Here is a 23,202-nt window from a genome sequence, read left to right as displayed (position 1 = left end):
TACCAGTCGTCTTTGTGTGCGGAATCCTCTTCCCCCTTTCATGAACCTTTGTTGTTTTCTTCAATCTGCTGTTGTTTTGGGTTCAAATTTTTTTTTTTTTTTTTTCCCTTCACGGAATGAACATTGGTTTGGACCGTCTTGGTGAAGGGTGGGCAGATAACCAGCAAGAAAGGGATGAGAGGAAAAGTGGCGTTTAAAAGCTATAGTTTCGGGCGCCCGGGTGGCTCAGTTGGTTAAGCGACTGCCTTTGGCCTAGGTCATGATCCTTGAGTCCTGGGATCAAGACCCGGGTCGGGCTCCCAGCTCCATGGGGAGTCTGCTTCTCCCTCTGACCTTCTCCCCTCTCATGCTCTCTCTCACTCTTTCTCTCTCAAATAAATAAAGAAAATCTTTAAAAAACATAATAAAAGCCGTAGTTTCATATGCTAATTTTTTATTTTTATTTTTTTTTTAAGGATAAGGAAACCTGTGTGGGTACCAACAATCAGAGCTACATTTGTGACACAGGACACTGCTGTGGACAGTCTCAGTGCTGCAACTACTACTATGAACTCTGGTGTAAGTCCTTGCCCCCCCGGGGGTCTCGGCACCCCAGGGTCCTACCGGTTACTGGCTCTGCTCATTGGGAAGCAGTGGGCTGGGCACCTTTTCTCCTCTCCGGGACACGTTGTGAGTCAAATCTGTTGCTGGGTCTGGAAGCAGCTGCTCTGTAGAGAAGGAGTGCTCATGGGCTAAAGACTGAAGAATATGGGGGTGCCTGGGTGGCCTCTGCCTTCGGCTCTGGTCATGATCGCAGGGTTCTGGGATGGAACCCCGCATCAGTCTCTCTCCTCAGCAGGGAGCCTGCTTCCTCCTCTTCTGTCTCTCTCTGCCTGCCTCTCTGCCTACTTATGATCTCTGTCTGTCAAATAAATAAATAAAATCTTTAAAAAAAAGGGGGGGGTCTGCTAACGAATATGGTCTGAGTCTTCTGAAGAGGCTGTAGTTACCCTGTCTGCTGAGAAAGCTCCTGCCTGGGCTTCCCTCTGATGCCCCCTCCAGTGTGTGCTGAGCAGTGACAACTCCCATCCTTCCCTGGGCCAGGCCAGACACCCAGGCTTTGCCATCTTTGCAAAGAGAGATCACAGCAGCCAAGCCACTGTGAATGCTAGACTAGTCTTTGTAAATAGCTGAAATGCCATTTTCTTGTAAGAACATTAAGGGCTTCCAGAATTTCCTACAGAGCATCAAGGCGCTGCCTCTGTTTCTGGTCCCTGTCAGAGGGATCACCTTCCCCTAAGTCCCTGCTCACGGAGCCCTCCTGGAGCGAGGGAGACTATAGAGGTTTAGCCCCCTCTGTTTCTTCCCCAGTGCTCAAGCTGACATGTCTGGAGGTTTGCTTTCCTGGTGTATCTCCCCCTGTTACTCTCAGCTAACTGCTGTGTGGAAACAGTCCTCATCTCACCACTGGTTTGGTTGAGGCCATGAACATGCACCTTCAGACTTGCACAAGGGTGGTGACATCAGCATAGTCTTCAGGGAGCCAGCCAGGTTCAAGGAGTTCACTAACTTGCTTTGTATTCTAATCTTCTCGAAGCTTGGATGAGATCCCACAGAATGCTGGACAAGGAATGGGAGGACAGGAGAATCCTTAGGTCAGAGAGTCCCCAGGTGACCAGCAGCACGCTGGTTCTCACACCTGTCTGTAGAGAGGAGAAATGGTAGCCTCTTTCCCTAGATAGTTCTAAGCCCTCATCACTCCCTCCATTCGGAAACAAACTGAGCTGGTTCGTCGAAGTGTGTCTTTCCTGGCCCCGTCGCCCTTGTCCTTTCTCGCCTTTTCTCTCTGATCTCCCCACTCCCTGCACACTGGTGATGTGCTCAGTAGGCAGCTGGAAGGGCTATTGTTTGCTATGGAAAGGAAATTAGACTCTTGGCTGGGCAGTCTGTCCCTCTGCATGTAAATGTATCTTATAGCCAGTGGGAATGGTTCCTCCAAAAAGGACTTCTCCTCCTCCTTATCCTTCCCTTTCGAGGACTGAGGACTGGCTCGTCTGCCTTTCCAAGGAATCCAGGGGCAGTCAAGTGTACAGTCCCTTTGCAAGGAGAAGACAGGGCTTGGGGTGTCTATACCAGTCCTCCGTGAATGTAAGCAACCCAGGATTGTTGCTGTTTTAGAAGCGGTCAGGTGGAGGGCCTTCCTAGAGGACACAAAGTGCCAAGCAGGTGAACAGACTGTGTTTAAATGTTTTTAGATGCAGATAACTGCAGGGCTCTAATTCTCCCTCCCACCCCTTGTTAAAACAAAAGTCGAAGCTGGGCTGCCCGAAAGCCACAGAGCTGCGGTTGGTTTTTCTGGGGCCCAGCCCAGGCGGCATCAGTTGCAAAAACATGGTGTCGCGGATGGCCTCGTCTCAGATTGACAGAGCCTCCTGGGCTTTTGGCAGAGGCTCAGTAGCCACCAGAATTGGGTCACCGTCGCCGGGGCAGGGGCGGGGCGGGGCAGCAGGGCCGGGCAGCGGGGCCTTGAAGACCTAGATGGCAGGGAGGCGGCCTGAGAACCAGGCACTTCACCCAAGGGCTTAAAGAAAGCCAGAGGAGGAGCTGTTGGGTGGCTAATTCTCTCTCTGGTTGTGATCACTCAGGGAAAGGAGGAGGCCAGAGAACAGAGTCTGGATGAGGAGGAAAGACTCGCCATTCTGTGAGGTGGACCATGCTTTCCAAGTTCTGGAGGGACGGACATTGTCAAAGCAAAACTGTCCTCACTGGTGCCCAGAAATGGGTTCTTGGTCAGGAGATGCCCAGCGAGTGTTCTGCCCCACTCTGGAATTCTTTGGTTTTCCTCCTGCCTCAGGGTCTTGACCTCTGCCAGATAGGAGGGAAGATGAGTGTTGGGATAAGCCCCTTCGTTTCTTTTTTTTTGAAGATTTTATTTATTTATTTGACAGACAGAGATCACAAGTAGGCAGAGAGGCAGGCAGAGAGAGAGGGGAAAGCAGGCTCCCCACTGAGCAGAGAGCCCAATGAGGGGCTCGATCCCAGGACCCTGGGATCATGACCTGAGCAGAAGGCAGAGGCTTTAACCCACTGAGCCACCCAGGCGCCCCAGCCCCTTCAGTTCTTATCAGAACTGAATTTTGGTCACTTTGAACCCATTTCCCTCAAATTGTCTCTAAACTTTGCCTGACATGTGAAAATAATGGGCTTTGCGTTACTCTTTCTGTTTCTTTCCTTTGGAAGAAAATAAAGTCTCTGCCAGGAAATCCTTGGCAGAGTTTCTGTCAGAGTACCTCTTTAACCACAGTTGCCTACAGAGATGGCCTCGGGGGATAAAAGCAAAAAAGACATTTCCACCAGCCTGCTCACCTCTATGGTGCTGAGTCTTCTGTAGACTGAAGACTTTCTCACACGGGCATGCGCATGCACATGCACACGCACCACTTACCCAGACTCCCTTTCTCCATGTCTTTTTAGCATAACCAATGCAGTAGTCATTCCCGGGCCTGCGTCAGATGGGAAGCAAAGGTCCTGCTTTATCACTGAGGCTATCAGAGCTGGTCATCATCATTACTGTTATCCCATACATGTTTTTAATTTTTAAAAATTTTTAAAAAAGATTTTATTTATTTATTTGACAGAGAGAGAGAAATCACAAGTAGGCAGAGAGGCAGGCAGAGAGCGAGAGTGGAAAGCAGGCTCCCTGCTGAGCAGAGAGCCTGATGTCGGGCTTGATCCTAGGACCCTGAGATCATGACCTGAGCCGAAGGCACAGGCTTAACCCACTGAGCTACCCAGGCACCCCATCCCATACATTTTTATGGCACTTGTCCTTTAATTCATTATTCAATCATTTATTCATTCAGTAAACCCTTATTCCAGGGGTTCTCAAAATTTGGCAAGCCTCTGAATTTCCTGGAGGGCTTATTAAAACATGGATCTTTGGGTCCTGTTTGCAGTTTTTTATTCAGTAGGTGTGAGGTGGACCTATGAATTTGCGGTTCTGAAAAACCGCAAGAGAGGCATAAACTGTAGAGAGGCATAATCCTTGCCATCAACAGAGAGACCCCTAGCAGAGAGAGGAGATAAGACAAGATGCCCCACTGGTGAGACAAAGTAGAGAGTGGAATATATGCGCCAGAACTTCTGTGAATGTTCAGAAGGACAGTTTGCTTTGGCTAGGCAGGGTGTAGGCAGGCTGCATGGAAGAGGTGGCATCTGAAGTGGGCGCTAAAGGGTGCATAGGATTTAAACATAGGAATAAGGGTAGACTGGTTTCACAGGCAAGGGAACCCAGTAGGCCAGGGCCCCACGGGAAAGAACAGAGTGTGCATGATGTTGACCTTTCCCCTGGGGCCATGGGGCTTGTCTGGGAAGGAATGGGAGATGAGGATACTAATGTGCTTGGAACTCTGTTACATGTGAGACAACAAGAAAGGTCTTCGTGCACATCAAGAACAAACCTGTGAACAATGCCTGTCACCTCCGTGTGTCAGTTCCTTCCTGTGAAGGAACTGTTCACCTGGGTGCAGCTGACAGATTGGGTCAGTGCGCCTCACTCCAAAGCAACCCCCTCCAGCACTGTATGTGTCAGACTGGAGGGGTGACGGGTCCTGGTCGTGGAGGGTCTCAATTGTGTGTGTTTGATTCCCATCTGAGGATGCCCCTCATGGAACAGGCTGAGCAAAGATGGAAACCAAAATTGAGAGAGGCCACCAACATGTTCAGGCCAAAGAACCTGAAGCTGGAACTCCTGATTCTCATCCTAGGAGTCTTTCCACATACCACACTACATTGTGCAGGGAGAGCTTGGAGCTGGGAATTTCTGCTCCTGAAATAATTTCAGGGACCTTCGCTCGGGCACCAGTTTCCCCTTGTTTGGGCCTTAGTTGGGGAGAAGGGAGTGTTTCTGGACAGTGGAATTCCCCTGAGGTGGCATGAAACAGACTGTGAACAAATTCACTTGTTTTTCACCTGCTAACTTTTTCTTTTTAGCTTATCCTAAGATGTCCATTGTTGAGCTGCTCATAACAAAAGCTCAGAGCATTTGCCACCCTTAGCAGAGTGGGAAGTGGAAGCCTGGGGCCTTCTTCTAAGCTGCGATTGGACCTCTGTTCCAGAGGTCCAGGCTTTAACCCACTGGGTTAAAGTCCAGGCTTCTCTGGACAAGGATAGGTTGATCAGTAGCGCTCGGGCTGGTTTTCCAGTGAATTTAGTGAAGAACAGAACCTAGAAGCAGACTTGGACTTGTTTCTCATCCTTGCTTTTTTAATGGAGTATTTTTGGGGAGAATTTAAAGAGAAATGGAAAGAAAACCCTTCCCATCTGTGGTCACACCTGTAACAACAGTAGTAGTAACAATCTAGGAAACTTACCATACGCCAAGTGTGGTTCTGAGTATTAACTCATATGGACCTCACAACGACTGGTAAGGTAGAAATCATTATTCTCCCTGTTCTACAGATGAGGGAAGTGAAAACAAAATGACCAAGGTCACAAAGCTAGGCAGTGGTTTTGTGAGCTGTGATCTGAACCAGGGTCACTGCCTCTTCTCTTTAGTAATCTACAGTCGTGCTTCTAAGAAGCTTGTCCAGTCTTTGAGATGAACTTGTAAGCCTTTCATGGGCTTCTTTTCCCAAATTGGGGCCTTTTCCATAGTGGCAATGGTAGAAGCTCCTCTAAGCACTGCAAGACGCCAGGGAGGTCACCCGCCGTCCTGTGGGGTAGAAGGAGAGCTAATTCACAGTGTGCTTTGGCTTCCTAATGAGGAATTTCCTGCCCATTTGGGGAGTGGTATTTTCCCAAGTTTATAGTGAACTCAGGGCACATGACTCAGTTCCTACAGTGGGCTGTAATTGTTTTTCTTTTCTTTTTTTTTTTTTTTTAAAGATTTTATTTGTTTATTTGAGAGAGAGACAGTGAGAGAGAACATGAGCGAGGAGAAGGTCAGAGAGAGAAGCAGACTCCCCGCAGAGCTGGGAGCCCGATGTGGGACTCCATCCCAGGACTCCGGGATCATGACCTGAGCCAAAGGCAGTCGTCCAACCAACCGAGCCACCCAGGCGTCCCTGTAATTGTTTTTCAAAACATGTTTTCTATTTTGCTTAGCATGACAAATCCTCCCCACCATGAGGTCACAACGTTCAAAGTTGTCATTGGGAAATGTAATCTCTGGATAGGTGTGTGTTTGGGGAAGAAGAGGGTATGCTTTTGTGTGTCTCTTTCATTAGGTTTTTCTTTTTTAAACTTGTTTGTAAGATCTAGGGAAAAGATCAAAAGTTTGTAGGACTCCATAGGGGACCAGTCTGGGTATTATCCCTTTTAAACTTGGTGGGACACTACTTTGACCAAAATGGCTTTCAAGAGAGTCCATTTTGTGGGGACCCAGATGAGAATGCCTTCTGCCTTTCCACATTAACTCCATCAAGTGGGATCAACTCATTAAGGGTGTTTTCTGGCCTGCGCTAACACTCCATCTTGCCACTGGACCCATTCTTTTTCCAAGTTAGTTTTCCCTCAGTTTTGATCTACACAAATAAGCTTTTGTTGTAGTATATTAGAAATGAAGGAATTATAGGATTCCTGGGCACAGTGGATTAAGCATTTGTCTTTGGCTCATGTCATGATCGTAGGGTCCTAGGATCAAGTTCCAGGTCAGGCTCCTTGCTCAGCTTCTCCCTCTGCCTGTCGCTCTCCCTGCTTGTGTGCCTCCTCTCTCTGACATATAAATAAAATCTTAAAATTAGGGGCACCTGGCTGACTCAGGCAGAAGAGCATGTGACCCTTGATCACAAGGTCGTGAGTTTGAGCCCCACATTAGGTGTAGAGGTTAGATTAAATAAATAAATAAATAAATAAATAAATGAAAACTTAAGGAAAAAAAAAAGAAATGAAATTAGAACTTAGTTTGAGACTTAGATAAATATAACATCATACAACGGGCACATAGTGGGGAGAGTTTTTTTTACCCATAATACTGTGTTAAAAAGTAAGGTGGTGGAGTTTCAGTGAACACATGAGTGGTTCTCTTAGCTATGACTAAGGCAGTTTTGCCAAGGGTGTGTATTCCAGTTGTCTCATTTCTTCCCCCAGTCTCCTTCTGCCCTGCTTAATTTTTCCTTTAAAATTAAAAAAACAAAACAAAACACTACCTCCCTTTTTCTATTATACTTCCAGTTTGGTGGATCTCAGCCTTTTTTCTGGAACAAGAATTCTCAGGAATTCTAGTGACACTCTAATGAATGCTTCAATCCCCAGAAAAACCTATAAAGACACCGTGTTGGTCAGGATAGGTTATAGGTAGGTCAGGCTTCGTGACAAAGAAGTCCAACGGAGTAGCCAGAAACAACGTGTTTACTTCTCACACTCTGTCCATCGCAGGTTGGATGGGAGCTTGGTTCCCAGCCAATCATCATCCTGATGCCAAACTGATCCTGAAATCTCTGTCTGGAATAATGCTGACTGTCACGGTAGAAGGAGGACTACAGGAAGGAAGGTCTTACATAAACAAGAGATATCCTGGTCTCTAAGTGACAGAAGTCACTTCCAACCCTTGTTCGTTAGTTAGAACCAATCCCGAAGCTGTGCCCAATCATAAGGGAGCCACAAAGGTCAAGCTTACCCAAATGCCCAGAAGGGGAAACCCAGAAATATGTGGCCAACATGAGAATTAGTACCTGAGCTTTTTCTCATTAAAAGTGTGTGTTTATTTATTTATTTTTCAAAGATTTTATTTATTTATTTGACAGACAAGAGATCACAAGTAGGCAGAGAGGCAGGCAGTGGGGGGAGGGGAACAGGCTCCCCGCTGAGCAGAGAGCCAGATATGGGGCTCCATCCCAGGACCCTGGGATCATGACCTGAGCAGAAGGCAGAGGCTTTAACCCACTGAGCCACCCAGGGCGCCCCAAAAGTGCGTGTTTAAAAAGAAAATCCTGGGGCGCCTGGGTGGCTCAGTGGGTTAAGCCGCTGCCTTTGGCTCCGGTCATGATCTCAGGGTCCTGGGATCGAGTCCCACATCGGGCTCTCTGCTCAGCGGGGGGCCTGCTTCCCTTCCTCTCTGTGATCTCTTCCCTTCCTCTCTCCTACTGTGATCTCTCTCTGTCAAATAAATAAATAAAATCTTTAAAAAAAAAAAGAAAGAAAGAAAGAAAATCCCGACTGGCTCTGTCAGGAGAGTAGTGCCACTCTCAATCACGGGGTTGTGAGTTTGAGACCCATGTTGGGGGTAGAGTTTACTTAAAAACAGACCAAAAAAACCCCAAACAAACAAAAACAACAACAAAACGTTAAAAAAAAGAAAAGAAAATCATGTTATAAAATGAGAAATATTTCCCCTAGATCGCTTATCTTGCAGCATAAAAGTTAAAAGTTGGTTTACCTTCAGGTAAGAAACTACTGAAAAAAATGACTTGGGAGGTAAAAACTAGTCGAGTCAGATGCAGTCATCTCTCGGGAGAATGTACTTTTTCGAATTTGAACACGACAGAGGTGCGAAGGATTGTGAGATTATGCAGGACCATGGAAGAGTGGTGAGCCCAGAACCGCTTAGACAGGACTCTCAGATAGATCTGGAGCTGGGCGCAGCGTGCTTATCTGTGCTGCCTGCTACAGGACAGCAACAGGGAGCCACTTGGCTCCCAGAGCTCCTTTCTGGCCTCAGCCCCACTTCAGAGGGCCCCTGTGACAGTATTTATCTAGTCCTCAGTCAGCCAGCAGCCACAGGAGAGAAATGTCAGTGAAATTAAGCAAAGGTCCGCAGCAAATCTGGTAAGAACCACAAGGGAGACTTCTGACTTCAATTTAACGTACATGTTCTCTGGTCAGATCTTATTATTTTTTTTTTCCCCAAGATTTTATCTTTAAGTCACCTCTACACCCTATGTGGGTCTCAAACCCATAACCCTGAGACCTAGGGTCACTGGCTCTACTGACTGAACCAGCCAGGAACTGGGGTTTTTCTGTCTGCCTAGGGGATAAAGGGACGAAATCTGCTGCCTGTCCTCTTGTTGCCAGGCCTCTGCAGAAGGTTCCAGTGCACACTGACACGGGCTTAGACACTGTAGGAGCCCTACAGTGGTGTTGCCAGCCTGCCAGGGCCAGATGGCTGCGCTGCCATCCCGTCTCATTCTGTAGAGGTGGCTTTGTGGGGAGAGTCTCCAGGGACACCCCTGGGGGGCAGAAAAAGCCATTGCCCGAGCCCACACCCTAAGCGTCAGTGCTATCTTTTAGAATATTGTATTCTGGTACAAACAGAAAAAAAAAAATCAGAGAACTATTCCTATATAAGGCTGTGTGAGGGAAATGTGGGTTGGGTTTGGTTTGGTTTTTTAAGTAAGCTTTACACCCAATGTGGGGCTTGAACTCACAACCCCAAGATCAAGAGTCACATGCCCCACCGACTGAGCCAGCCAGGTGTCCTGGGGCTTTTTCTTCTTTTTAAAAAAATGGTCTTAACTCATTCTGACAAGAGACACATGGAAATAACTTGAATTCTAACCACAAATTTATAATTACAAAGCAGGTTGTAAAAAAATACATGTAGCATTGGTAATGGAAAAAATAATTCAAAGTTATTCAGGAATAGAGAATAAATGAGCAACCATCTGTTCTCACTTAGTAACAACTCACCTTAAAATTATTCCTCAGATAAGGGCACCTAGGTGGCTCAGTGGGTTAAGCCTCTGCCTTCGGCTCGGGTCATGATCCCAGGGTCCTGGGATAGAGTCCCGTATTGGGCTCTCTGCTCGGCAGGGAGCCTGCTTCTTCCTCTTTCTCTTTCAGCCTGCCTCTCTGCCTACTTGTGATCTCTGTCTGTCAAATAAATAAATAAAATCTTTTAAAAAAAAATTATTCCTCAGATAAATTTTTTATTGAGAAAAAAGTATTCTTTTTATTTCAAAGAAGTATATGTTCATCTTAGAAAAATTAGAAATGGGGGTGCCTGAGTGGCTCAGTCGGTTAAGCATCTGCCTTCGGCTAAGGTCATGATACCAAAGTCCTGGGATCAAGTCCCTCCTTGAACTCACTGCTCAGCAGGGAGCCTGCTTCTCTCTCTTTCTGTTAAATAAAATAAAATAAAATAAAAAGAAATGCAGATTAGCAAAAAAAAAAAAAGGGGGGGGGGATCTGGTACCAGAAACTTTACTGTTCTGTCTTCCGGGAGTAGCCCCATGATTAACTTCCTAACCATCCCTCTAGATGTTTATATATGCTCTTTTTTTTTATAAGAAAAAAAAGTAGGATTATATTTTATACTGTTTTGTAATTTGCTTTTTTCATTCTAATACTAGAGACATCTTTATATGTCAGAAGTAGTATTCTGTGAATATATTTTAATGATTCATGTCATTCCCAGAGGAATTTCAAAACCTATCCAGAAATTTATTATTGTTATTATTTTTAAAGATTTTATTTATTTAATTGACAGAGACAGCGAGAGAGGGAACACAAGCAGGGGCAGTGGGAGAGCAGGAAGCAGTCTTCCTGCTCAGCCGGGAGCCGATATGGGGCTCGATCCCAGGACCCTGAGATCATGACCTGAGCCGAAGGCAGAGGCTTAATACACTGAGGCACCCAGGCGCCTCTAGTCATAGGTATTTTTAAGTTTGATTTAGTTTGTTTCCAGTTTTATAATTTGAAGGCAGAACCTGAAATTTTTTATAATCCCACTATTTAAAGATAAGTCACTATTTTTTGTGTTTTTCCTTCCAGTCTCTTCCATATGTATATATATGTATTTTTTTAAAAGCAAAATTGCTCATTGATTTAAGAAAATTTTAAAGGATTTTCTGCTTATAATTGAAGATTGGAGTAGGGGTCTTATATTGGGGTCTGTCAAGATTCTCTGAGTATGATCCAAGAACACAGTGGGAAATGAGAAAAAAATAGTCTGCCTGTAGAAGAGAGGGCTGTGGGCCTTCTCCCCTGTTCCCTTACCTACCCCTCTCTGGAGCAAGAAGAAAGAGGGGCAGCCTGCTAATGGCCCTGAGTCTAATGAAATCACAGCCCAAAGGGAGGTGGGAGTGTTATTTGCAACTCTAGGAGATGGAATTGTACCAGATTATATCAAGAGCGGAGGAAGTCATTTACACTCTCTAGGGAAGAGATGGACCTGAGGCAATTAGAATTTTTCCACCTGTAACTTGAGTGACTCTTGGGTTATACCAGTGTAAGTGGTAGAGAAGAACCCATAATCTTTTTGGTGATATCAAGAGAACCCTAAGAATTCCTTTATCAGGAGAACCCACGAGGCCCCTTGTAGTTGCTAATCTCCTGGGATTTTGAGGGGCCCTTTGCTTTTGGTGAGCAGCCTGGAGTAGTAGCAGGAAGCGAGGCTGGGAGCTGGCCTTAAGGTCTTGAGCAGGGCTTGGGGGAGGGGTGGGAGATGGGTAACCAGAAAGCCAGAATCATGTTCTCAGAGATCCCTTAAGAGAGGATGAAGATGTCCTAAAAGGTGAGCATATTTAATGCTCGCCAAACCCGAAACCTAGGTTCAGTGGCGTTGGGAAGGGGGGCCTCCTGCCCTCTCCCATCCCATCTTTCACTCGGGCACGAACATTTCTAGAAACTGAACACGGGTTCCAAATGTGGCTTCACCCAGGGAGGCCTGACATTGCCAGCTTTGACCAGGTGGGCGCCGGCCGGGGACTGCTGTGTTGGGAAAGCCGCTGCTCTGGCTGGTGCTCACGGCGCCTGTGTGCCTCTCTGCCCTGCCTCCCTGCCCCCAGGGTTCTGGCTGGTGTGGACCATCATCATCATCCTGAGCTGCTGCTGCGTGTGCCACCACCGCCGAGCCAAGCATCGCCTTCAGGCCCAGCAGCGGCAGCATGAAATCAACCTGATTGCCTACCGGGAAGCCCACAATTACTCAGCGCTGCCATTTTATTTCAGTATGTATACCCAAAGCCGCCAGACCGTGGGCCCTGCTGGGCCCCTTCGCCCAGCGTAGTGCGGAGTCGCACAGGTTGGGGAGTCAAGGGGCGCTCACCTGTAGCACAGAGGAGCTGGTGCTGTGGGCGGGGCAGCCTGAAGCCATTGGGCTGTTCCAGCCCCACCCTGGCTGGGTTCTGACCAGGTGTCTGATGCTTAACTGATGCTTTCCTTAAGGCAGGTGGTCAGATGGTGTACGATGTGAGTGAACCAAGATTTAGATGCCTGTGGCCTGAAATATTCCCATTTTACTTAGCGCTCTGTGACATCCCTGAGCAAAAGCTGCCATGAAAGGGGCAGGAATTGGGGGTGGGTAATGCTGGCATGTCCCGAGAACTGAGAAACTTCAGTGACTCCCTGAAGGACACTCACCTGACTTCCCTGAGGGCTCCTTACACATGACCCTCACAGGGTCCAGGGAGGTCCATCTTGTCCTAAAACCATTCTGCCATGTGTTCTACAGAATAAAGTGCTCACAGGTCTGGAATTCCACATCTAGAAGGGTTTTAAGTGTTTAGCTCAGTGCCTGGCATATAGTAAGTGCTCAATAAATGCTAGCAGTTCTTATAACCAGACCATGTGTGCCCTGAGACATTCAGCACATTCAAAAGATAACTTACCTGGAAGGCTGATAATAAGCCTTGGCAGGCCCCTCACCCTTCACTGGTAACCCACTGGCTTCTAATCTGAGTCAGGATGAAGTTAGGTTTGTCTTTCCAGACCATCTCCAGCCACACTCAAGTGAGGGACGGAACACATTTCCAACCTCCTAGAAAAAGGGCCTTTTCATGGCCCATACATCTGGAAAGCGGGGGTGGGGGGGTGGGGGGCAAGAAAAAGGCGGTCATGGAGTCTTAAATTAGGATCCCCAACCCTGAGGCCTATGGGACACAGGCAGAGGACACAGTTTGAGCGAGAAACACGAGACTCCGGGGCATGTGGAAACGGATACGCTCTGGGCAGAAATGATCTCCTGGCCACCCCCCATTTGCCTAACCCTCTGCCTTACCTCCAGACGGGCAGAAGTCTTGCCTGTGAAGCAGCTTCAGGGGCTCTCGGATTTCATGGAGCTAGATTAGGTCACTCCCAGTCTGTCCCTCTTTCTGCACAAAATTGCCACACCCCTGTGCCCTGCCCATGAGCAAGAGCTGGGGCCAGCCCCTGCTCCCCCGTGGGTGTACTGGGGGTGGGAAGAGACATATGTTGAGTGCGAGCTTTGCAGGCTGTTCTCGAACAATTGCCAGTGCAGTAATTTCTCCTCCCTGCCTCCCCGTTTTAGGGTTTTTGCCAAACTATTTACTACCTCCTTATGAGGAAGTGGTGAACCGACCTCCGACTCCTCCCCCACCGTACAGTGCCTTCCAGCTACAGCAGCAGCAGCTGCCCGCACAGTGTGGCCCCCCAGGCGGCAGCCCCCCAGGCGCCGATCCCACCAGGGGCCCCCAGGGGGCGCAGAGCAGCCCCTTGTCTGGGCCCAGCAGAAGCAGCACCAGACCTCCGAGCATCGCTGACCCTGAGCCCTCTGACGTGCCCGCCAGCACAGCAGCCACCAAAGCCCCTGGAATGGAGCCCAGTGGCTCTGTGGCCGGCCTGGGGGAGCTGGACCCTGGGGCCTTTCTGGACAAAGATTCCGACTGTAAGGAGGAGCTGCTGAGAGCTTACAGCTCAGAGCAGGGCGGCGGCCTCCCCGATAGCAAAGACAAGACGCCCGGCAGACATCGCCGCTTCACGGGTGACTCGGGCATTGAGGTATGTGTGTGCAGCCGAGGCCACCACGACGACGATCTCAAGGAGTTCAACACACTCATTGACGATGCTCTGGATGGGCCCCTGGACTTCTGCGACAGCTGCCATGTGCGGCCCCCCGGTGACGAGGAGGAAGGCCTCTGCCAGCCCTCCGAGGAGCAGGCCCGAGAGCCCGGGCACCCCCACCTGCCACGGCCCCCTGCGTGCCTGCTGCTGAATACCATCAATGAGCAGGACTCCCCGAACTCGCAGAGCAGCAGCTCCCCCAGCTAGAGCAGGCCCGGCCCGTGCCGGAGAACTTGGCAAAGCAACCAGGGTAGGGGAGCAGCAGGAGAGAAGCATTAAATGACTTTCAGAGAAAGTGGTGCCGCCACTGCATTCTTCGCCCCCTCCCCGCCAGTCCTGCGTTTTCCCGCACCTCCAGGTACCGCTTGGGGAGCGGAGGCCTCTCCGCCCACAGGAGCACAGTGTCGTGGAGGGCCAGCAGGGTGGCTCGCTCTCTGACTCGTTCCTCATACCCGACCCTGTCCCCTTTTCCTCTTTTCGAGTCGTATCTCGCTACCTGCCCGGGTCAGAGAGATGTGTGTTTCCGAGGCCCCGACGGAGGAGGCCGAGACTGTGCCCTGAGGTGACTCTTAGTGGTGGAGTGGATTTGTGCTCTGGTGTTTGGTTTAAGAGAACTTCTCTGTGTCTCAGTCCAGGAGAGGTGGCAGGGCTCAGCCCTGGGTGAAGAAGGAAGCCCGCAGAGGCCCAGGGATTGTCACCCTTTGCTGCCAAGGTGTGCCGAGACAGAACTGGGCTAGTCCTGGGGGAGGATGAGAGCAGACAGGCAGTTAACAAGGTTGGTAGGAGGCCTACTGCTCCCTCAAATCCCTGGTCATGAGGTCGATGTACCACAGTGCATTCATGAGGGCCCTTCCCAGCAGGTTCTGGCTGGCACAGCCTGGTTCAGGGTGAAAGATTCTATCACCTTCTTTTTGGCTTTTCCTTAAACAACAATAACAACAGTAACAGCAACAGCAAGCTGAAAACAAGGACTTGACCAGCGGGCCGGCAAGAATTCTCTTCTGGAAAAGGGAAGTTTGTGGCTCTATCCCAAGTTGACCTTCAAAGAGCCTGGCTGCTATTGAGCCGGGAGGAGATGTTTTGTGTGCAGGCTTGGGTGGGGGCTCTCTCGGAACTTCCGTGGGAGCACAGCAGAGCCCAAGCCGTGGGGGAGCATCTGGTGTAGCTTGCCACATCTCTACCCTTCGGGCTGTGCCTGTAGGTGACCAGGGTCTTCTCCCCACCCAACACAGTCTGCAGGGCTGTGGGTCCTAAGAAAGGGCAGCCCCATGGCCTGGCTTTTACACAGTATTTTCTCTTGATTCTGAATAAGTTCTTCTGTTGTATTGTTTTTGTTTTTATTTTTAAACTGACCACTTGGGGAAAAAATGGCTTGGTTATCTGTGGCTTTCATGCCCTTCCCCTACCCTTCCGCAGCCCCCTTTTTGAGTGGGCTGGCTGATTTTTGTAGCCTCCATAAAGAGCCTGAGTGGCCCAGGTAGGAGGGCGAAGGCAGGGGTCCGGAAGGACCGCCGGATCCTTATTACTGTGGTTTGGCTTCAGATAACCAGTCGAGCTTTGATAGGAATAACCTGATGGAGAAAGCAAAGAGCTAAAACTCACATTCCCTGTCCAGTGCTGTTCATATGAAGAGTTTGGTTTCCCCCCCTCCCTCTTGAACGATGATATTCACATTAGGCGTTGATGTTACAGTAAGAAAGGGAGAAAATATATATATATGTACAAAAATAGACAAATCCAAGGCTGTGAGGTGAACGAGTGTCTGCGTTTGGAGTCCACAAAACCAAAATCCATGTTGAACAAAGTGAAGTCTGTGTACAATGACTTTTTGGATAACCTGTGTGTGTCTGTCTCGTGTGTGAGCCCCCAGCCCTGTTTTCCTGTGAATATACTTTGAACGGCAGCCATTGTGCTCGCATCAACCACACGCTTGGAGCAGATATGGCCCTCTCAAGGTAATTTATTTTACACATTTACTGTTTACTGAACAAATGTCTGACTGTGTACTCGGGTGTATCCAGCAGCATCGTCGATGGCAGCCCCCCCCGACCCCCCACCCCCACCCTGACGTCTGCCAGAGATAACTGTGCTCGGAGTAGAGGCTCTCTCTCCTCTACCCAGCCCTGCAATTTGCACATTGCTCCGTGGACACTCGGAGGCCTGTGTTCTGTTCCCCTGTAAGTGGAAATGTGCCCTGAACCTTTCTGCCTCCCTCGGCTCCTCCTGGCCCTCAGTATCAGCCCCCAATGGGGTGTTCAAAACCACTCGGCACAGAAGGCAAAGGTGGGCCTTCCGAAGCTGGATTGGATGGATCTTCAGTGACAAATCTGGGACTAGTTGTGGCCCAGCCGTTGGCCCCGGCCGGAATTGCCAGGACAGTTTGGCAGACGCCGCAGTGCCACAGGGCTTACCTCTCTTTGCCAGGGCCCCGTGCACGCAAGTAAGCCGGCGTGTGGCAAGAATGGGCGGGAGTGCGTCAGCAGCCCTCGGATGCCTGGCCTTCCACCTTTAAAAAAAAAAATTAAAAAAAAAAAATAATAAGATAAAAATCCCGAACAACTCACTGAAGTCTGAGAGGGGATGAAGTTTTACCAAAATGAATCCTGCTTCAGTTAACTGATCACATGGATGAATCCTGGCCCTCTCAAGTTTCCTTCCCCGGCTGGAGTGGGGTGCGGGTCTGCCCGCTAACTGTTGGGGTCACTGCGGCCTCCTGCCCTCCAGGCATGAGAACAAGTGAACGCAGCCGCCGGAGCCAGGCTCATTTCCAGCGGTCACGCAGTCTGGCCCCTGCCAGCGGGACTCCCCTGCCAGGAGAGAGATGGAAAGAGAGAGCCGGAGGACTGGATAGGAGGCCGGGGAGATCGGACTGAATCTGGTTTGCCCGGTGAACAAGAAGAAAGGGCTTGGTCTGGCCGAGGGTTTGGTGCTACAGTCGGAAGATTTGCAAATGCTAACACATTCCTGTGTGAGGCACATCACCATTTGTCAGTTGTTGTGAATATGTGTATTTTAAGCAATAAGATTCCGCTGGTCAGACTTTTCTGGGCAGTCTCGGTGACGCATTTCCTGTGCTGTGATTGTTCTGAAGACAGAGTGGCTGTAACCACTGTGAGAAGCCCAAATAAAATCGATCCCCAAAACGCGACTGTTTTTTTTTCTTGCACACCTTGTTCTTTTCTCCCCGCTTCCCTCAGACTTCAGGAGTCTGTGCCCCAAGATTCCTAACTGCAGGCCCTTCTCCCTTCTCCACACAGGCTGTGAGAAGGCACCTTGCAGGGGAGAGCAAGCCCCTTGGCCTGAGGGGAGCCTATGGGGCACAGGGCACGTTGGGGGGCAGTCCTGTTGAGGCCACACTTTGTCCTGAGGGTTTGGGGACAAACCCTCTCTCTGCCAAGGGTATATTTCTGAGGTTTGGAATACTTTGTAAAATCCCACAAATAGGTTAAAAATGCAAAGAAAAGCCGAAATGAGTTCTGTTAGACACCTAGAAGCTAAAATAGCATTTGAAAGAATGCAAGCACTCCGTGAGATCTTTTATTTTTACTTAATTTTAATTTAATTTAGTTTAAATTTTTTTTTCTTTTTTTTTTTGAGAGAGAGGACAAGCAGGGAGCAGAGGGAGAAGTAGGCTCCCCACCGAGCAGGGAGTCCGACACGGGACTCAATCCCAGGACGCCAAGATCATGACCTGAGCCGAAGGCAGATGCTTAACCCACTGAGCCATCCAGGCACCCTCAAAATAATAAAAATCTTTAGGGAAAAAAATAATAGAAATTTGGATGGGCCCTGGAATTCAATATACAAAACATGTTACTGAGTCTCCCACTTTGTGCCCAACACTGAGCTGGGTGCTGAGGAGGATGTAAAAGAAGTAGAGAAGACAAGGTCCGTGCCCTCTGGAAGTTGGGTTACAGGCAGGAAGACAAAGCACCCATGTGAAATGGTCAGCAAGAGGAGGTAGATTGAGATGCAGTGAACGGTACAGATGCGGGGAATCCTGAGGAATCACAGGGCCTCGTTTGAGGGCTGTGTACCAGGCAGGGACCTGAGAACTGGTGTTTTAGGCCTTGGGAGAGCAACAGGTGTGCCAGCCTCTCCCACTGTGAGCCAGTCATTCCTTCCTAAAACTGTCCTTTTACCCCCTGCTAGAGACTGTCCTCCTAGAACTTCCAAGCAGCTATAAATCCCTGCTCTAAGGGAAGGAACAGGCTTCAACCTCTGCCTAGGAAGGGGAACACCGCCACCCAGCACAGCTGCTCCTTGGGCAAAGTGATCTGGTGTGCCTCTTGGGACCCTCCCAGTGCCCCTCCCCCAGTGGACCTCTCCCTAATGGGCCAACAGGGGATGCTGACAGCATTGCCTTCCCGAGTCCCTGGCTTTAACCAGCAGTCTGCATTGTTGCCTAAGAGCCCCGTGTAAGCCAGACAGACCCCCGTCCCCCTCTTTGACCCTGGGCCAGAAAAATTCTGGCCCCTCAGGGACTCTAGTGGGATGGTTGCTGCCTAGTTCCCTCTAACCTGTTGAGCTCCTCCAAGTAAGCCCAGGGGAACCATATTAGCATCTAGAGACAGATCTGTTCTTTTTTCTTTTTTTTTTTTTTTTTTAAGATTTATTTATTTATTTGACAGAGAGAGATCACAAGTAGGCAGAGAGGCAGGCAGAGAGAGAGAGGAGGAAGCAGGCTCCCTGCTGAGCAGAGAGCCCGATGTGGGACTCGATCCCAGGACCCTGAGATCATGACCTGAGCCGAAGGCAGCGGCCTAACCCACTGAGCCACCCAGGCGCCCGAGACAGATCTGTTCTAAAGCCATGGGAGAGGTGCCTGTATGGCTTGGCGGTTAAGTGTCTGCCTTCGGCCCAGGTCATGATCCTAGGGTCCTGGGATCAAGCCTTGCATTGGGCTCCGTGCTCTGTGGGGAGCCTGCTTCTCCCTCTGCCTGCTGCTCTTCCTGCTCATTCTGTCAAATAAATAAATAAAACCACGGGAAAGGACTGGGGAGTACGTCATTCCTGCCTTCCTTAGTCTAATGTCTGAATGGCACAAAAACGTGCGATTCTTGCCAGCTGCATGCTGGAGGCTGTGCCAGTTCCCTAGATGCCTAGATCTGTGGAGCAGACCTCACCGTGCCCCTCACCGCACCCCAGGTTCCTGGGTCACCGAGTTCCTCATTTTCTATCCCCAGGTGACCGAGTTCAGATGGAGATGACACCAGTGCTCTGAAGCACAAAACAGGATAGCTTTGATGAACAATTATTTCAAGAGGCTCCCTATTCTCCAGTTTCCTCTGTTTTCAGCCTGGTGTAGGGGTGGGTGGGGGACAGGGTTTGACTAGGAAGGAGGGGAAAGTGGGTTTGGCTGACTGTGGGCCAAACCAGCTGGAGTATCTGTCTGAACCTACCTGGAAAGGCAGTGGGTCCTGGGAGGTGTTTGGGATGTGGGCTCCTAGCCTGGAGGCATGTGACTGGCCTCACTCAGGCTGATGATTTATCAAGCACCTACCATGTACAGGCATTGGGAATGCAAATATGCCTTCGACCAGGCTCCTTTTTAGAAGAGCTAATGGTCCCAAGGGGAAGAAAGGCATGAAAACAGCTTTAGTAGCATTTAGTACCATGAAGCCTGTGTGCCCAGGGTGCTGTGGACGAGAGCCACCTGGGGGTATAGAGTGTCCTGTCCGGAGCAGGGGCCTCTCTAAGCTGAGCTTGCCAGGTGCAGAAAGGTGTAAAGGGAATTCTAGGGAAGGTCTGGATAAATCCGTTTTGCAGATTATTGAGTATCTACTATGTGCCAGGTGCTGAAAAGCCCACAGAAGCATGGGAGGGCACAATGTCTAAGGCGGCAAGCAATTTAATCTCTGTAGATAACTGCATTCTGGGAAGTGAGCGGAGATGCGGAGTAGTAAGCTGGTAATAAAAATATTTTAATTTGTCTTGATTGTTCTATTTATTGACTGCACATTATTGGGTTGTGTACAACCATCTTACCTACATCTTGTTTTGTTTTTTCATTTTAGCCTCAAAACAGCCATCTGAGGTATGGACTGCTTTATTAAAGGGGTTGAAACATTCGGAGAAGTTGACTAACTTGTCCAAGATCACACAGCACATAAGTGGTAGAGCCAGAATTTGAACACTGAACACCGAAGACCCGGTGCTCCCAAGCCACATGAAGAACTTTTGATTTCTTTTCAAAGGGGAGAGAGAACCAGAGCAAGGTAATGAGCAGGCAAGCAGCATAGTGGAAGGTGAACCAGTTTCCTCAGGGTCTTCTTTATCCCCCTTTTTGCTCCCTCTTGCTTCGTCAGAAGCTTCCAGAGGCCACCTCACTGAGCTGGGCACCCCTGCCAGAGCCCCTCAGCGCTGAAATAGCACCACCCCTTGGATAGGGGATGCACATCAATGCTAACTTCCTCAGGGAGGGTGAGTCCCCCAGGAAACATTGTACAGTTCTCAGGAATTAGAAACTCCCAGTGGCTTGGAGGGGAGAAGAGGATTTGGTTTGATCTGAAGTTTCTCCTCACCCTAAGCCTGCTCCCCCAGTATAACCTTCCTTTGCATGTCTTCTTACCAAGAAGTCTACAGAAACCCAGTCCCACTGGAAAATGTTACAAAACTCCCTCTGGGTTGGAACTGTGAGAAGTTTGTCTCTGGGCCCTCTACCCACGCCCAGCTGCCAGCATGCCCCAGCTGAGGAAGGAGGGAGGGGCAGCAGGCAGGATCATCAGGGGCTACAAGGCGGGGGGAGAGGGGTTCCCAGGGGTCCTGTCCTTCAGAGGGACCTGTCTGAACAACACCTGCTTCTTCATCCTTAGAAAAGGACTTATTTTGTGGATCTGGCTGTAGGTAATGGCAGTAAAGGCAGTATTTATCAAGGCACTCAATGCATTGCATAGGTCCACATCTGACCCCCAGCAACATTCTGAGGTTGGTGGTACCCTTTCTACACACACTCAGCTACCCATAGTACAGCTGAGCAAACTGAGGTTTAAGAAGGCCTAGTAAGTTGCCCGTGCTCACTGGGTCTGTAAATGACAGCATGGGGACAACTTGCTTGCACAGCCTGACCTCTTATCTTTTTTTTTTTTTTAAGATTTTATTTATTTATTAGAGAGCACAGAGGGAGAGTGTGAGAGAGAAGCAGGTTCCCTGCTGAGTGGGGAGGCTGATGTGGGGCTCTATCCCAAGACCCTGAGACCATGACCTGAGCCAAAGGCAAAGGCTTAAACACTGAGCAACCCAGGTGCCCCAGTGAGCTCTTGTCTTCTGTAGCTCCCCTGCTTACCTGGCCTTTTCTGTTTTTCCCCGTCCCCCGAGCCTCAGATAATGGGCAGTACAGGTGGTAAGTTAGAGCTTACTCCCACCCCCCGACCCTCCCCCAAATGAGGAAATTGATTCAAGAAGCTAGCCATAGGCCTCAGATCCAGGGCCTGGACCGAGGTGGGCAGAGTTGGGGGGTGGCTGGGGACGAGAACCTGGGTCTTCCCATCTAGTCCTCCCTGACTCTCTCTCCTCCAGAGGTGGGTGTTGAAACCCAGGAGTGTGACTGGAGAAAGTTCCTCATTTTCTCCAGGGTTGATGGCCACCAGAAGGCGCCAGACCAGTCACTCAGTCTCCTCCACCCCTACTCCACACTGGGAGCGCCAGGGAAGGAGTCTTTCCCTTCAGAATGGGGACTCTGGGGTGCCACCCTTCTGAGGGACAAGGACAGCCCATTTCTCCTGGGAGGCCCAGCTGTTTTGATTCACAAGAGCTGATTATTAAATTTTCAGGAATTTGGGGGCGCCTGGCTGGCCCAGTTCGTAGAGCATGTGACTCTTCATCTCCGGGCCGTGAGTTGAAGCCCCACTTTGGGCGTGGAGCCTACTTAAAATAGATAAGTAAATACTTTCCTAAATGTTCAGGAATTCTATGAGCTGTTTATTAAATAACCATTAAAAAAAACTGAACTATATAAACCCACAATTGAATACCTCATAATAAAAACAAAGGTCATAAATACTCAAAACCTAATCATTTCCTAATTATTTCACTACATTACTATTATCTGTGCCCTTGAGGTTATTTATATCTATGAATGGTGCAAATAATAGTATCATTAGTAATGGTATCGCATAGTCATAGTATTTATTATATAACATAATGGCAAATAGCATATAATGCTACCGAGCATCTCTTCCCAATGCCATATTCCGGGACATCGCATTGGTGGCCTGAAATTGCTCAAAGTGGGAACTGTTTACATCATGGCAATTGGCAGACACTACAAATCATGGTTGTTCCCCAGCAGCAGCCCCAGAGAACTGGTTGTTTCATGTTTATTTACCATATATCATTGACTAAGGGCATTCTGAGGCTCCAGATGTGACTGTGGGAGTCTTGACAAACACCTTCCAGCTGTGTCAAAGGTCTGGCCTTCCTTCTGCCTAAGGGGATAGTCTGTTTATCACTGGACCAATTAGCCAAGGAATTTAGAGCATTGGATTCAATCTTTTTTGTTTCTAATCTATTGCCAGGTGCCACCGATGGGCAGGATAAGGAACATGAGAAGATTCAGTCTTGACTTCCGGAGACATAGGGGTGGGCAGTGCCTTTGGGGGACACTGTACCCATTTTGAGCCCAAGCAGGTGCTCAGGTGCCCTTGGGGTTCAGTACCAAGGAACAGAAGCCAAGTGCTACAAGAGGACAAGCACGGTGGTCTGGGGATCGTGAGATATGCCTTACAATATGGCTTACACTCTCAGACTCAAGATAGGAGGAGTTAGGTCAATGGGAAAAGGGCTTCCAGGCTCGGGGAGGGCATTCTGGGCAGGAGTCAGGGTTCAGAAGGTCATTTTCTGAAAGGACCTTCAGCTTTGTACTCTCCCGGGCCAGATACCACAGAGCCCTTTCTGCATGGACTTGGGATGGTTAACAAAGCATGTTTAGCTTCTCTTCATGCATCCTTGAAATCTTGGGTTCTCATCCCAGCCCTGATGCTCAGGAGCTGTGTGACTTAGGGCAAGTCACCTCCCCTGCCCTTGTCTTAGCTGGCCCTCAGTTTTGTCATCTTCAAAACGAAAAATTAGTCTCTCATTTCCCTGCCCCTCCATGATCTGATTCAATAGTTGGAGAGAATACTCACCTCTGCTCCAGCCGATTTGCCCCGCTCTGCTTTAAACTGAGGGTGGTCTGGCTCTAGACCAGTGACCAGCTGATGGGGGCAGAGGAGCCTGGGAGAGGGAGGGGCCACCTGCAGTTAAACCCTTTCCCACCAGACCACTGCGTTGTCAGCATGTCACCAGGCTGTGATGGGAGCTGGTCAGCCACGGCTGCCTACAAACTCTTCCTTGGGCTCTTTAGCAAGACCATGGGGTTACTGTCCAGTAAAGGCCAGGGCTGAACTGGGGGGAGGGCAGTAAGGAAGTCTCTTACCACTGGATTAACAAAGCTCTTTGAAGGAAGAAGGCGTGCTGTAATTGAAAACGTTGTTCCTTCTTCCT

At 49.3% G+C, this 23,202-nt stretch overlaps 1 protein-coding gene across 2 annotated transcripts in view; it reads left to right on the top strand.

Annotated features, from left to right (window-relative positions):
* The window catches only part of WBP1L (WW domain binding protein 1 like), a 62,003-nt gene extending 45,141 nt beyond the window's left edge, over positions 1-16,862 (top strand). For both annotated transcript variants that reach the window (XM_059169054.1, XM_059169055.1), the window contains exons 2-4: positions 456-558; positions 11,706-11,867; positions 13,187-16,862. In XM_059169054.1, coding sequence (XP_059025037.1) covers positions 456-558; positions 11,706-11,867; positions 13,187-13,926 — 1,005 coding nt within the window. In that variant the 3' untranslated portion in view covers positions 13,927-16,862. The remainder of the gene's footprint in view (positions 1-455; positions 559-11,705; positions 11,868-13,186) is intronic.
* Positions 16,863-23,202: the final 6,340 nt, after the last annotated feature.

The sequence above is a fragment of the Mustela lutreola genome, chromosome 4 (genome assembly GCF_030435805.1).
Source record: "Mustela lutreola isolate mMusLut2 chromosome 4, mMusLut2.pri, whole genome shotgun sequence".
NCBI classification, from domain to species: domain Eukaryota; kingdom Metazoa; phylum Chordata; class Mammalia; order Carnivora; family Mustelidae; genus Mustela; species Mustela lutreola.
This window is presented reverse-complemented; position numbering and strand designations above follow the sequence as displayed.